The sequence below is a fragment of the Pelmatolapia mariae genome, linkage group LG5, assembly GCF_036321145.2.
Source record: "Pelmatolapia mariae isolate MD_Pm_ZW linkage group LG5, Pm_UMD_F_2, whole genome shotgun sequence".
In the NCBI taxonomy this organism is placed as follows: domain Eukaryota; kingdom Metazoa; phylum Chordata; class Actinopteri; order Cichliformes; family Cichlidae; genus Pelmatolapia; species Pelmatolapia mariae.
Window position 1 is genome coordinate 32,517,726 of NC_086231.1, and position 16,781 is coordinate 32,534,506.

General features: G+C 38.9%; 1 protein-coding gene across 2 annotated transcripts; it reads left to right on the top strand.

Moving 5' to 3' along the window:
• The first annotated feature begins 1,763 nt into the window (after positions 1 to 1,763).
• ghrh (growth hormone releasing hormone) lies at positions 1,764 to 15,730 on the top strand. Of its 2 annotated transcripts, XM_063473212.1 has the most exons (7): positions 1,764 to 1,896; positions 13,045 to 13,123; positions 13,347 to 13,434; positions 14,113 to 14,217; positions 15,049 to 15,153; positions 15,261 to 15,386; positions 15,483 to 15,730. In XM_063473212.1, exons 3-7 carry the CDS (start codon positions 13,358 to 13,360, stop codon positions 15,493 to 15,495), a joined length of 426 nt encoding a protein of 141 aa, XP_063329282.1. In that variant the 5' UTR covers positions 1,764 to 1,896; positions 13,045 to 13,123; positions 13,347 to 13,357; the 3' UTR covers positions 15,496 to 15,730. The 2 variants fall into 2 exon arrangements, with proteins under 2 accessions (XP_063329282.1, XP_063329283.1); XM_063473213.1 differs by lacking the exon at positions 1,764 to 1,896 and having other exon boundaries at positions 13,016 to 13,123.
• The last annotated feature ends 1,051 nt before the right edge of the window (positions 15,731 to 16,781 follow it).

Below are 16,781 nucleotides of genomic sequence, written 5' to 3' on the forward strand. Positions count from 1 at the left end.
TTGTGGTCAATGATCACACCAAGAAATTTTATTTCATTTACTCTTTCTAAACATACATTGTCAACACATATTTCTACTTTGATGTTTTTCTTTTGGTTTCCAAATAACATAAATCTGGTTTTATCTAGATTCAATGATTATTTATTTGTATCAAACCACTTCTTTAATATTGTTAATTCCTGTGTGATCATCTCCAAAACCTGTGGCAATTCCACACCTGAACACAGTATATTTGTGTCATCTGCAAATATTACAAACTTTAAAATCTGCGATACTCTGCAGATATCATTTATGCACATAATAAACATTTTTGGACCCAGTACTGAACCTTGAGGTACTCCACAAGCTATATCCATCAAATTAGATTTATATTCATTTATTTGTACATATTGTTGCCTATTCCCTACATAGCTTTTTAACCAGTCCAAAACCACTCCCCTAAACCCGTACCTTTCCATTTTTTTATTAGAATTTCACGATTAACAGTATCAAATGCCTTCTTTAGATCTAAGAAAACTCCAAGTGCGTACTTCTTATTATCCATACATTCCGTTATCTTTTCCATTAAATCTATCAATGCCAAAGCTGTTGATCTGTTGCTTCTGAACCCATACTGACTATCTGTCAGTAATTCATGTTTTTCCACAAAACTGTCAAATCTTTTTATGAAAAGTTTTTCCAGTATCTTAGAGAACTGGAAGAGTATTGACACTGGTCTATAGTTTGTAAAGTGATGCCTTTCACCGGTTTTGTAAATGGGAATAACTTTAGCAACTTTCATTTTTTGTGGAAAAAACCCTTTTTGAAATGACAAGTTGAATATATATTTTAATGGTTTTACAATACCATCAATAACTGTCTTTACTGTTACCATATCAATATCATTCCAATATCATAAGTATGGAAAAAAGGAAAAACCTAATTGTCAGTTGTATATACAGAACACCAGGATCTAAGATTGAGATATTTAAATATAATATGGAGGACTTATTTACAAATATAAATCAGAAAAGAATGTTTATTTGTGGGGACTTTAATATTGATTTATTGAATCCAAATCATAATAAGAGTACAGAAGAATTTATTGATTCCATGTACAGCATGGGTTTATTTCCACTGATAACAAGACCAACCAGAATAACATCTCATTGCGCAACTCTATTAGATAATATATTTACAAATATAATAGAAGAAAATATAAAAAGTGGGCTATTAATCAATGATATAAGTGACCATTTACTTTCTTTGCATCTTATAATTGCCATTATAAAGTCAACAGCAATGGACACAAGATTATTTACAAAAGAATAATCAAATCAAATCAAATCACTTTTATTGTCACATCACATGTGCAGGTACACTGGTACAGTACATGTGAGTGAAATTCTTGTGTGCGAGCTTCACAAGCAACAGAGTTGTGCAAAATACAATAATGTAAAACAAGCAAAATATAAAAATGGCTAATCTAAAAAGTAATAAATATATGTACAATATGTAAAGGTATATACATTACTGAATGTGTATACTAAATATGTTTTTCTACGTGTGTGTGTTTCAGTGTGTATATAGTAGGGGTGCAACGATACTCGTATCGATATTGAACCGTTCGATACAGTGCTTTCGGTTCGGTACGCATGTGTATCGATCAATACAAGATTTTTAATTTATTTTATCAACTTTTCTTCTGACGATGCTGTCTGTGTTGAGAGCTCAGTGGATCTGCGTTCGACTACTCCGCCTAGGCTGCACTGTCAAGCGCAGATCCACTGAGCACAGCGCAAGCTAGCAAGACAGAAGCTTAGCTCATTGCAGCATGGCAAATTGAACCTCCCCCACCCTCATTCAGATCTGGCCTTTGGAACTATTTTGGTCTTCATGTGAAGTATGACCCTGAAGGTAAGCGCATCATGGACAAAAGTAAAACAGTATGTCGGATGTGCCACGCAGTGTTCAATTACATGGGTGGGAACTACTGCGTTAGTGCAGTTTGCTCGTTAACGTGTTGACGCTGTCCAGCCCCACGCATGGGGCGATCCGCGGTAGCTCGTTAACGGAGATTTGCCGTGTTGTGGCGTTAACGTCATTTCAGATTAACGCTGACAGCACTAGTGGGAACACAATGAATATGACTGCACATTTACGCCGACATCATCCTAGTGCAAAGACAAGTGGAAGCAGACAAAAACAACAAGCACGCATGCTACAAACTTTACCCGAGTCATTTAGACCACCGTTAGCACATGATTCTCCTTATGGGGACCTGATATGTTTAATATGCTGCTGAGAGTATACCCCACAAGAAGCGTATAGTATAGCTTTTATTTTGGAAAGAGCCATTTCTCTGTAATAAACTCTCTTTTCCAAAGATGAGGGATTTCTCCATCAGATATTTATTTTTTTATTACTTTGTCATTTCAGCAACATTAAATTTAAAAACTGTACTTTTGAGTTAAAATATATATTTATAATTTTAATAAATGACAAATTAAAAAGGCATGAACATTTTTTTGTATCGAAAAAATATCGAACCGTGACACCAAAGTATTGAACCGAACCGAACCGTGAATTTTGTGTATCGTTGCACCCCTAGTATATAGTACATGTTTTACAAATGAAATAAAGTAAACAATAAAATAAGATATATAAAATATACAGAGGTTGGTATGTGCAAAACAGTGGCATTAATGTACAGTATGGAGTGCATAATGTTGAAGTTCCAGTAGTGAGGGTGAGGTGTCTATGAAGTGTTCAGCAGTCTGATGGCCTGATGGAAAAAGCTGTCTCTCAGTCTGCTGGTACGGGACCGGATGCTGCAGAACCTCCTTCCTGATGGAAGTAGTCTGAACAGTTTATGGCTGGGGTGACTGGAGTCCTTGATGATCCTCCCCGCTTTCCTCAGGCACCGCTTCCTGTAGATGTCTTGGAGGGAGGGAAGCTCACCTCCAATTATCCGTTCAGCACACCGCACTACTCTCTGGAGAGCTTTGCGGTTGTGAGCGGTGCTGTTGCCGTACCAGGTGGTGATGCATCCAGTGAGGATGCTCTCAATGGCACAGCGATAGAAGGTCCTGAGGATGCGGGGGCTCATGCCGAATCTTTTCAGTCTCCTGAGAAAGAAGAGGCGCTGCTGCGCCTTCTTTACTGTTTTGTTTATGTGTACTGACCACGTAAGATCCTCAGCCAGATGTACACCAAGGAAGCGGAAGCTGCTCACTCTCTCCACAGCGGCGCCGTTGATGGTGATGGGGGTGTGTACTCCTCTGCACCTCCGGAAGTCCACTATCAACTCCTTTGTCTTTGCGATGTTGAGGGTGAGATGGTTGTCTTGACACCAGTGGGTCAGGGCGCTGACCTCCTCCCTGTAGGCCGTCTCATCACCGTTGGTAATAAGACCCACCACTGTAGTGTCGTCTGCAAACTTCACAATGATGTTGGAGTTTCTAGTGGCCGTGCAGTCGTAGGTGTAGAGTGAGTACAGGAGAGGGCTCAGTACACACCCCTGTGGAGCACCAGTGTTTAGTGTGATGGGGGATGAGGTGGTGCTGCCCAGTCTGACCACTTGGCGTCTGTCAGACAGGAAGTTAAGGATCCAGCTGCCGAGGGAGCTGCTCAGTCCTAGATCCTGCAGTTTCCTGTCCAGCTTCGAGGGAACGATGGTGTTGAATGCTGAGCTGTAATCTACAAACAGCATTCTCACATACGTGTCTCTCTTCTCCAGGTGTGACAGGGCAGCATGGAGTGTCAGGGCTATGGCATCATCAGTGGACCTGTTGTGGCGGTATGCGAACTGTAGAGGGTCCAGTGAGTCGGGTAGAATAAGAACAGAGAAGACATTAAACTGTCTTAGAAATGAACTTTTAAAGCATGATTGGAATAATGTATATGAACAAACAGAAGTTAATAAAGCTTACGAAGTATTTTTAAGAACATTTAACACATTACTTGATAAAAACTCCCCAGTAATTGAAATCAACAGGAAACACAACTATGCAGGAAGACCATGGATGACTAAAGGACTACAAAAAAAAGAATACCCTATATCGAGAATTCATAAAAAAGAGAACCATAGAAACTGAAAGGAAGTATAAAACTTACAAAAATAAATTAACTAATATAATGAGATCCTGTAAAAGAGAGTATTTCATAAAAAGGTTGGAACACAATAAAGATAACACAAGGGATATATGGAATGTATTAAACAGTATAATCAAAAATGAATCAAGGAATAATGATTACCCTGGGTACTTAATAGAAGGAACAAGAAGTATTAATAACATGAAAGAGATAGTAAATGGTTTTAATGAATTCTTGGTAAACACAGGGCCAAAACTGGCAGAAGAAATAAAGGTTGATGGAATAGAAAGGGACACTGGTGAAAATATTGAAAGGAATAGAAGCTCAATGTTTCTAAGAGCAGTGGAAGAGAAAGAGATTTATGACATAGTTAGAGGACTTAAGAACAAAACCAGAATCTAGGAATGCTGATGAAGATGTATTATTAGACACATCTGAGGTAATGATTGGACCCTACCTCGGAGAGCCTCTGCCTTGTCAACTTGATGACACTGTAATAGATGAACCATTCTTGCAGTTTGAGGAAGATGATCTGGTTATCACATCGATTACACTTCCTCCAACAAACACAGCAGTCAGTAGTCCAGATACATCTATGAGCAATGAAGCAATGAGTTCTGCAGCATCATATGATGTTGTCTGCGTTACCATCAAACTTCACAGGGTTACTATTCTGGAGGAGATGATCAGCCAGTTCAAAGATCCAGCACTCCCTATACACCCTCTAAAATACACCTACATTGATGAAAAAGGAGCTGATGCAGACGATGTATCAAGAGATGTGTATGCTGCATTTTGGTCAGAGTTTGTAGACAACACAGATGAAGGAGAGGAGTTCAGAGTGCCATCACTGTCTCCTAAATGGCAGGACGAAGAGTGGAAATCCATGGGTGGAATTTTACTGAAGGGATTTCAAGACCATGGATATTTCCCTTGTCACCTTGCTCCTGTTTTCACAGTGGCACTCATTTTCGGTGAGAATCGAGTATCAGATGATCTGCTGTTTGAAAGTCTTCTCTTTTACCTAAGTCAACCAGATAGGGATCTGATAACAAGGGCTCTAAAAGAAGATCTTTCAGATGAAGACAGGGATGAAGTGCTGTATCTCATGGATCGCCTGGATGTATCAGTGCTTCCAACCAAAGAGAACTTAAAAGGCCTTCTTCTGAAAGTCGCACACAAACAGTTAATCCAAAAACCAGCATATGCCGCAGAGAAAATGCCCTTAGTTGCAAGCCACTTCCTAATAGAAGCTTTTCAAAGCCCACAAGATGTCTTACAAATGTATGAAGATAAAAAGCCAACAACGAGAAAGCTTTTGAAGTTGCTTACTGCCTCTCCCACCACTCAAGCAGAGCTTCAGATTTCTGCAACAGTACATCAGAGGACTTGACGATACAGGGCTCAGAAGGATGTTCAGGTTTCTTTCTGGGTCAGATGTCATCTGTGTTGACAAGGTTGAGGTACTGTTCACGCCTGTGGATGGACTGGCACGACGACCTGTGGCACACACATGCGGCCCTCTTCTGGAACTACCATGGACATACACGTCCTACCCAGAACTACGAAATGAACTGGACAATGTTTTGGCTGCTAAAAGCTCTTATGAGTTCAGCATAGCTTGATTGAAGTCCATCATGTTTAAACCAAAGAATGAAAGGTTTGAACTAACAATGAGGGGCTATAAAGCTATAAAGTTTGTTAAATCCACAAACAGAGAACACATTATTGTATAAAAAAAGAAAGAGCTTACATTTCAGGGAAGTGTTTTATTAGTAACCCCCCAAAAAACCTTTTTTTTTTTCATATTTGAATTTATTTTCAAAAATTGTGGATAACATCAATTTGTTTCCAATAAGAAAAATTTAAATTTCAGTTTAAAGTTTCATACTTAAAAGTTTTACTAGTTTAAATGTTAACTAATTATGTTTAATCAGTTCATATGGTTAGCAGCAAGAGGTGAACTATGCTTATAATTACAGAGTTCTTATCATGTGTCAAGGTCGTTTCAACAGGTCTGTGGTACAGTTCTGTAGGATACAAGATGTCTGCTAGAGGGGATGTTTTGCTTAGTAATAATTTAAAAGATTTAATATTAAACATTTTCAAGTATCTTTTTTTACCTTTCCACCAGTCATTTGTTTAGAACATATTTTAAGGGAATAACTGTGGAAGACAATGTGTTTGATGCAATAGTTGACTGGAATAGAAGACACAGAAAATTGGCACATAATTTAAGTTTTGTAGTGTTTATCAAGAGTCCGTGTTTTCTTCTCCTTGAACACAAATAAAAGGGAGGTTAACATCTAACAGTGTTTGTTAATTATTAAATAATGCATAATTTTTATATTTGCCAGTTTACAAGAAACTGTTCTTGGGAGAATAGCAGTTGCACAATGTGTTTAGTAAAATTGAAAACAATATTTCATGAATGAGAACATATAGGATCAGCAGTTTAAAAAATGTTTTTTCGATTTCTGTTTTTTCTTAAAACAGAAATCAGATATAATAGAAATTCAGTTATAAAATAATTGGAAATGCCAAAAGGTTGAGATTCTTCAATGCATGTCTTTCTACTGATTTATTTTTAAAACATTTTGCGTATTCAAGCATTTACTTCAATGTTCTAATTTCAATTAATAAACAGGTGTCAAATGTTTTCTTTACATGGGAACCAAACTGTTTTTTTGCATAAATGTCTCAGTCAAAATATTAAAAAAGAAAAGCAATACTAGTTTTATAAAGCTATTTATAGTAAAAAGATATATTTAAAAAAGGTGACATCCCAAAATCAGCCAGATTGAGTTCAATTTCATTATAAAACCCATAACTAATCCCTTCTTTGTTTAAAAATAAAGGATAAAAATAACGTGTTGTTCTCAAAAACAGGACTGTAGTAGTGTCATTGCAACTAAAGATCTCTGCTTAGAATGAAACGGTAGTAGTACTGAAGGTAGTTGGGGCTGTGGGAATTGTAAATGTCAAGGACCTGGTTTAAATTTGATTCTTCGCTAAAGTACATACATTTGGTTAAATATATTTACACATGCTTCCTTGCTACTATCTTGAACCGAAAATCCAAACAAATTAATAATAATTGTCTTTTCCATTGTTTATTGCACAAATAAAACATTGTACCAAAAAATATGTCCGTAAAAATTCCCTAAGCCAAATTATTTTTAGGTTTATAAGTCCTTCAGTATATAGCCTCTCAGGAAGAGGTACAGTTCAATGGATTCATCTGCTGTGCTTGGTGGAAGTAAGAAGTTCTCTGACATTATAAGGCAACACGAGCTGAAAACGGTTTCATCACAGGTATAAGGTCCTCTCTGTTGGCATTCTTGCTTACAAGCATCCACTGCCTCCCGAGAAACCTCTTTCAGATGATCCTGTCCTCCAAAGAGATGAGGGATGGTGTACATGAGAATCGGACATCCACTTGGAGCAACTGCATTTCTGCTTCTGCGTATTATGTGGGTGTTCCACAAATGTGCAACTTGCTGCAGCTCTTGCTGTTAAATATTAAAAATTAAAAAATTTCATATTAGTAAAAGAACACATTTCTCTGGGCTGAACATGTTACCCAAAAGCACCACACAGTGACAATCAGAAAAACAGAGTTTATCAAAAATACTCAACAACAAGAATAACAGTGGTAAACACGTGATATTGTGGAAAATTTAAAGTAATTATTAAACATGAATTGTTTTAGACAGTGTGATTTTATGTTTCTGGCCAGTAAAATATGCATTTTTGATATCCTGAACACAGTGATAATAGGGATGGTTTACGTTCATGGTGGGTGTTAAAGTGAACTTTTTATTCTCTCTCTGTGTCTCTCTTTCTCTCTAACACACACATACACACACACACACACAATGACTCATTAAAAGAAACCCAGTAATAAAACAGTTTCTGACGTTCGGATTCATAGTCCATCGCAAGAATCGTTGCATCTCCGCCATTATGACATTTTCTGTTCCCAAATCAGAGCGAATTCCAGCAGGTGTTCCCATCCTCTTTTCAACTTCTGCTATGAAATAGCCAGCAATGACTTTGGGATCATTGTTTGTTGAATAGGCATGAAGCCAAATCATAACTCTCGAAAAGCCATCAATAGCTCCATTTATACAGATTCCAAAAGGCTTCAGTTTGTCATAGGAGTCAACATGCCACATGAAATTTGGTCCAGGATTTCCATACGTGCGTCGCATTAGGCGATTTCTGCGCCGTTGCTCAACACCGTAAGGGTCAAGATATTTCAGTAAATGTCTCACAGTACTCTGCGTGACAACATAACCTGCCTGAATGCAGTTCAGGTGGTGTAGTTTGTATCCATGGAGCCTGGAGTGTCCCTCCAGTTGATCAATAAGAAATCCTGCCACCTCAATCGGATTGGACTCATTCTTTCTCCTGTACAGTCCCATGCGTTTTAGGTTTCTTCTAAGTGTCCGTATGCTTATCACAATACTGTCCAAACTGCTCAATAACAGCAAAATCTCCCCATGCCTCAATCCAAGCATAAAATACGGTAGAACTTAATTAATTCCGATAAACAAGCCATTTTCTCGCACTCTGATCTGCACTGTCACCCACTTCACTATGTTTTACGGCAATTGTATATATCATGCTCGAACAATAAAAGATATGTTATAACATGAAAACTTTATTGTTCAAACAATATAATTATCACATTCGTACAATATAATATTTATATTGTACGAACGTGATAATTATGTATATTGTAATAACGTGATATTATGTCGTTCAAATGTGAAAAGTATATTGTACAAACATGAAAAGTATCTTGTTAGAACAATAAACTTTTCAGGTTATAACGTGATATACTTCTGTTTTTCTTTTGTCTGCGTGGCAGCTCTACGCTTCCGTAGCATTCCCTTTTGTCCTTGCCCATCTTTGGGATTACTGAAATAATTGCCTGTCTCCAAGATGCTGGTGACTCCCCTCCCTCCAACACATAGTTAAAACATTTTAATAATTAATAATTTAATAAATAATTTTATAATATTCTGATGTAAATCCGTCCATACCTGCCATCTTATTTGTTTTTGTTTTTGCGACGGCTTCATCCAGTTCTTGTTTAGTAATTTGTTGCATAAGTCTTTTGTTTTGTTCCCGTCCAATATTAGGTAGGTCCAGAGAATGCAAAAATTTCTGAATGTTTAGAAGGTCAGCCCCTTGTGTCTGTGAATATAATTTTTTTATTTATTTTATTTGCAATCAGTATTGCAATCCCCTTTGCACACTTCTGTCTATATGATGAGTAGTACATATGTTTGAACCCCAAGTGTTTTAAATGCTCATGTTCCATATTGTTTAAATGGGTCTCCTGCCAAAATACTATATCATGCCTTTCCCTTCTCATTTTAGTTGCTATCTTTTTCCTCTTAATGGGGTTTTGAAGACCATTAACATTCAATGATATTATCCTATATTCCTGGAATGACATGGTTTTCTCCTAAAATAACATCTATAAGATAAACTCTCCCCGCCCCGAGTGATCAGTCCTGAAAAAAACGACCTGTGCCTTGAAAAACAACAATTGAACTTACAAACTGAACATGACTTCCAAATAAGAAGTTAAAGAACTAACTTCTAAGTCAGCGAGGGGGATTCTCCATGCAAGGGCCCCTCGTGGGAGTATGGTGTCCGCTCCGGTTCCATCACAGCTCCCAGTAGGTGGCGACAGCGCGCTTCACTCATCTCAGTTCGGTGGTCCTTTGCTAAAACTCTATCAAACCACAGCTGTCTACTGATAAATTAACAGGATAACTTTCTCAATATACTTGTTGAACTACAATAACAATAACATCTGTCTTTAATTCTTCATAAAGTTTTTCCTTGACTCTATTTAACAACCATTCACAGGAGCCTCTTAACTAGTATAGTCTTTCAGATGAGATGAGTGATGAAATCTCTTGAGTTTTTCCCACGCCCATTTGACATCCACAGCTCTTCTCCGTCCTCTGTCCCATCCGCTGACCTACCACGAGTTGTCCTCTAGCCTTGCTTGAGCCCCGTCCATCCCTTGAGCTGGCTGGCGGCTGGGGGATACTCCCAATCCACCATCTTCTCCTCTTTTCAGCAATCCTTTCTTCTGAAGATCTAGCTTTGCTGATGACGCGCTCTCATAAGTAATCGGACCATCGTTGTAGAAGACCCTGAGCCTCGCTGCAGCTGGTGTCTGAGATCGGATGCCTTTTTCCTTTAACATTTTCCGCAGCGGGGCGTATTACTTTCGTTTCTGGATGATTTCTGCCGGGTAGTCGTGATCCACATAAATCCGACATCCGTCTATGCATATATCCTTCTTCATCCATGCTTTTTTCAGCACTTGCTCTTTGATGCTATATTCAAGGAAGCAAACAATCATGGATCTGGGAGGCGCATGCGGGAGAGGCCTCTGACCAAGTGATCTATGGCAGCATTGTATCCCCAACTGCAGATCTAGTTCAGTTTTGAAGAGCTTCTCCACATATTCTGTCGGGTTATCAGATTCCTGGCCCTCCGGTATTCCAAATATATGAAGGTTGTTCCTCCGAGACGGAGCTTCTAAGTCAGTTAGCTTAGCCAGCATGCGTTGTTGTTCCTCTACGGTCTGAAGGAGCACTCTCCCTAGCACTCGTGCTCCACTCCTCCACCTCCCCCTCTCTTTGCTCCAATTCTTCTACTCTCGTCTCCATGTTTTTCAAGTTTGCCCCTACCTCATCCAACTTCTTATTCATCTCCTCTTTAAAGCTCCCAAATTCTTGCTTCATGTCGCCCCTCACCGTCTCCCAAGCATCGCTGAAGTGTTTTTTCATATCCGTGTGACTTGTCATGATTTCCTCTCGGATAGCCTCCATGCTAGCTTGGAGGGCAGCCATCGTGGTCTGGGTGTCTTCACTCCCGTCTCCTGTCGCCATTTCCTCGCTCTCTTCGTCAGTTTTCCTTTCTGTTCTTTTTAGTTTTATATTTCCCCATAAATATTTATCGAAACGTGATGTTATCTGTGTTGGAAAAATGGGGAAATACTGGACCGTCGCTAAGAGCTCCCAACTACGCTTCCACTCACTCCGCCGCCATACCCGGAAGTCCACAGCTTTTTCCTTTTAAACAAATTTAAAGTGAAACAACACAAAACACTGCAAACCACAACACAATTAAATAAAAGTATGAAAACAAAAAGAAGATGCACATTCTCTGTCATATGGGCCTGCATGAATAAACTTTCTGAATCCTTTATCATCCGCAACTGAAAATAGTCGTGGATGATTACCAGTGTTGGGACTAACGCATTATTAAGTAACGCGTTACAGTAACTACGTTATTATTGTGGTAACGAGCACGGTAACTAGTTATTATGCCAAAACCAGGAACGCGTTACTCGTTACTGGGATTTAGATAGGCTCGTTATTCGTTACTTCGTGTGGTGGATATCGCGGAGCTTCCACAGATTCAGTAACATTAGCAAGTGGTGGAAGCAGCAGGTGGATGAAGGAAAAGGGAGGCAAGAGGAGAGACCCGAAGCGGCCGCCGGTCCGCGTGTCAGGTGAACTGAACTTCAGGTAAGAAGTTATGACCTGCAGTCTATCGGAGTCAGATATAAACCAAGTTTAGGTGCAGTTTATTTTCGGTATGCTGACATTTTCGTACTGCGTGCTAGCTAGCATGACGGAGTTTCTATACAGCTGGGTGGTGCTATGTTACTGATGTTGAACTTTATTTTGTTCATATGGTTAATTATTAGAGTTGCCAACCGTCCCCTAAAAAACAGAATCGTCTGGTATTCAGAGAAAATATTACGCGTTTCGTACTGAGGTGAAAAGGAACACAGTTTGTCCCGTACTTCAGCTACAATGAAAAAGACACAAAGCTGGAGTTATTCTGTGTCTTTGCTGCACAGCTGCCTCTTCTTCTCTCATTCTCTCCCCCTCCCTCTCCTGTTTCTACTTCAATCATGAAACTGATCAATGATCAGCTGATCGGCTTTTCTCTCTTGTTTATTTATCGCCCACTTTGCGCCAGAAAGAGGAAACCAGCGGATGTTGTGCTAAACAACAGCAGCACGTTTAAGCTTGATCAGCTGTTGTTAATTTAATATTAATTTCTAGTATCAGCTGATGTTTGCTGGAGCCACAGCTGTAAAGCTGCTGGTCATGATATCGGTTTGGATATGTGGTGAGAGGGAAACATGAAGATGAAACCAGGAGATGTCCTTACTGAATCATCAGAGCTGAACAGGTGATGGAGAAACAGGTTTACCTTTTAGGTGACATGAATGAGTTGAAGGGAAGTTATGAACTGTTTCTGAGAGACAAATAACACCAGCATCCTTTTTTTACGTAGCTGACAGCTGGTAACTGTGCAGGGGCGGGTCTAGCAAAGTTTTGCCAGGGGGGCCAGGTAGGGCATTAACAGGGAGAGGGGGGCACAAAGAAATACTTTTCGTTATTATTCTCATTTAAAATGTCTCGCTTTAAAAAAAAGCATGAAAAACAAACCGTTAATGGTTTTTGTTTGTTTATTCGTTTGCTTGTTTTGATATTTACATTAATCGAGGTAAAAATATTATATTATAAAATAAAATAAATTATAAAAATATTCAATATTGTTGTATACCAACGTAAAGTATTAATATCAGGCCATCAGAAAAAAACATTGTTCATACTTACCATGTAAATATGAAATCCTAAACAGTTTTAGACAGATGCTTTTAAATAGTTTTTTTTTTAAAGAAGAAGAACAAACGGTAATGAGAGAAAGCAACTTCTCATATGATTAAGTGAATATGCCCCCAGTCCACATCCCAGACACACACACACACACACAGAGAGAGAGAGAGAGAGAGAGAATCATGTGTGATGTAGGCGTGACTGGAGCCACAGGTTCAGTATAAAGTGAGCATGAACTCTGGGATGAGAAACAGTACTGTTCCAGTGTTTTCTTTTGTTCGTTCTTTCCTGGAAGTGAGACATCATGAGAGCGGATGGTGCGGAATAAAACTGCAGAGGCACTCAGGATTCTTACCAAGAAAAATAAAATCAAGGTAACTTATAAAAAACACTCTGAATTTGATATCCATGTTTGTGTAAATGTATTATTTATTCTTAAAATCATGATATTTCCTGTCACGTTATACATCTCTGCCTGCCTCAACTTCAGTTCCTTGTGCAGAGCGATGAGGCTGGTCTGGGAAACTGTGGTTTCAGCGTTTTTTCTAATGTAATTTCTACTCCTGTCATTTGTTCTGGCTATCCACTCTTCTCCAGGACTAGCTGTGATGATGGAGAAAGCTGCACTGCTGCTTTGCTGCCTGATCATGACTTTGTCAGGCTCCCCACTCTACCCATCCATTAGGTAAGTCCTGACAAAATCACTCAAATTCATTAGGTGTTGTTCATTTCCATTTTTACTGAGGTTTAGGCATATTTTGAAAGTTACGTAAACCCTTTGCTTAGTTCAGCCGTTCAGCTTTGGGAATGCCGATCAATGACAATGACAGCATTGGATGATTACACAAAGGGAACATTTTTTGTAAACTCATGGCAAATCACACCAATATGCACTATATATGCATCATTTAGCTGAAATGTTTAGAAGTCTTACCAAGTGACATAGAAAATTTTCTTAATATTCAAAACCTGAATTAAACATTAAATATAACATATTTGATCTCTGTCAGGATTAGAAAAATGGTCGTGTCGATGCTCATCTAACAGTTGACTCTTTACTTTACATGTCATAGCTGTGTCCTCTGTACTTCTGCTAAAAAGGGTCAAGATGTCTGGATTAGTCACCGCTTTACGTTTACGAGGCATCATCGTCACAGTGTCGTGTACTAAAACTGCAGATGTAACTGTTCACACGCTAAAGCATTTTGCAGACTGATGATATTTTCTTTTCTTTTAAATCTGTCGTCTTTACAAAGACTCTGCACTACTATGAAATCATCGTTCTTGGTAGATAAAGGGCTATGTTTGAATAATGGCATTTGAGATGTTCTGCATTCATATAGTTCATGGGGATATTTCTCAGGTTCGGCCAGAGGGATACATCTATCCTGATGACATCTTCACTAAAGAATCCAGCAGAGCAGCAGGAGGAAGACGCACGTCCTCCCAGGGAGCCAGCAGAGTTGCGGTCCGTATGTTAATATGGTCTGAGTGGCTGATGTAAAATATGGCTCAAAGGCTCAGCTAATGAAACGTCCCAGTCAAAGTGGATCATTTACACAGTTTTTTAATAGGGATTCTTGATTTATTAGAAGGTACATCATTTTCAAAGATATGTCACACAGCTGAATACAATACAAGCAAACACTGGACTACAGATAGTCTATGCTGGACCTAAATTTTTATATTTTGACCTATGGCCTTTTAGATATGGAGCTACATTTTATTAAAATAGTGCATAAAGTTTTGGCATCATTCATTTATGAATTTATTATGAAATGTGGCTAAAATCGATCCACCCCATAATACAGCCCGTGCTGCAGATATAATCTATTTCTAATGTAAGATGGGGAAATATTGTTTTTCTACAATATTATGATTTAATTGCACATTACTTAAAATTGATTGCGCAGTGAAAATGCACTTGTCATTACAGTATATTTTTTTGTTTCCTGTAAAAACTTCACTTGTTACTTTCTTATTTTGGTGTACTTACCTTTAAATATTTATAGGTAACCATGACTACATTGTAATTTCAAAGCAAATATGTTGAAATTCCATTTGATTACAGGGTAATTACACCTTTAGTTGCAGGCCGTATTATAAAGTTTTACTAAATGTGTCTTAATACTTCGAACTTCGTTTGTTCCTTTAGTGTGGATGCTTAAAAAGATGTGAGCAAATTGTAAATCGACCGCTGGCCAGCTCCCAGATAAATCCTGCTGCTGCACTGCAGTTTACTTTATTTTCTGCTTACACTGACTGAACTGATGCAAACTGTCCCCATTTCTGATTCCAGCTTAGGGCGCCACGCTGATGCCATCTTTACAAACAGCTACAGGAAAGTCCTGGGCCAAATCTCTGCCAGAAAGTTCCTTCAGACAATCATGGGCAAACGGCTGGGGTAGGTAACACAAGTGGAATGAAATCGCTCCAATGTGTGTGGGTTACCAGTACAAATAGCCAGTGAAAGAGGAATTATTGTGGGGTTTGTTTGTTTTTTCCCCACAGGGATGGAAGTGAGAGTTACATGAAACGTCAGTCAGATATCTATGAGGGGACATACAAGGAAGACCTCACAGCCATCCAGAGAAATCAGAGATACAGGGGGGTGCACGGGAATGTCCTGAGACCCAGGTATACACGTCTCCAATCTTTAAAAAGCCTAAACATTCAGAATTTGACTTTTCCCACAACTGCAGATTCACTAAACTGAATCTTTTCTCTTTACAGACTGCTGAGTTGAGGAGGAAAGCTTTATCATCACATTTTTTAACCATCTTTTATTTGTTTGAGGGTGTCCTTTAAAGAAAAGAAATTAAATCGTCTTATATATTCACATTAAAAGTTGTGAGGAAATCCTACAACCTAGCTTATCATTGTGTGTATATGTGTGTGTGTGTGTGTGTGTGTGTCCGTGTGTGGGGGTGTCGGGTTATTCAAACACCCAAATCAAACTATGTGACCAGATTTCATTAAAAAACCCTTTAATGGCTTTCTGATTGTGTATCTTTGTGAATTGTGTATCTTATGTGAGGATTGTCTCAAGAATGTGTCTTCAGGGCCATGTCTGCATTATAAATGCCAGCTCTGTGTTACAGATTTCCTGCTATGATTAACAAATGCGGCCTTGATGGCCTGTTAAATGGCCGTGTGTGTTGATATTACTGTACATCTGCACCTTTTCTTTAGCATTTCAAGATGTTTCACGAGACAAAAGATGTGATATTTAGAAAGCTTGTATAGAAATGAAGTACATATTTGAAGCAATAATATATTTTATGAGTTTAAAAAGAAGTCTTGCTGTAGTCACATGCAACTAGTAGTTTTTGCTGCCTAATGCGACTCGTCAAACACTGCAGATTAACTGGATGTCATTCTGCTGTGTTCTGTACCTGTTACACTACACTATGTGCTGGCTTTACCATTAGCCTGTAATTGTCTACTGTGGCCATCATGGGCACGCTTTATAGACTACACAACTTCACCGAGTGTGAAACACCTTCAAAGATCCCTCCATAGATACCATGGAGCACCTTAACTCTGGGAAGGTGAACTGTTTTTATCTTGTGTGAAGACTGATTAAAAAATATCCCTTTAAGGGACACACATGTGTGTACAATAGCGGGGAGTGTAATCACGGTACTGTCTGCACAACTGAGGAACAAACCCCAGCAGGCGGCTGGACTCGTGGCAGCACAGGTGCTGCTTCTAACATGGTCTTAATAACAGCTCAGCTCCATTTAGAGCTCTCATTAAGCTCTGCCATTGATCCATAATGCACAAACACCAGTACCCAACATTCGAATCATCCATGAATCGGTCCTATGGATTAATAATCTTCGCAACCTGTCATTTGATCTGACTTTGAATTAATGGGTGTGTTATCCACAACCCAAGTGAGTCCAAGTGACGAGCTTTTGATGTGATTTCTATGAGTGATTCTTAATGTTTAGGCTAAAAGTTGCTCTCTGCTCCTAATGCTTCCTCCAGCCTGCTCCACTGTGTGCAGGAGAAGGGCCAAACATGTTT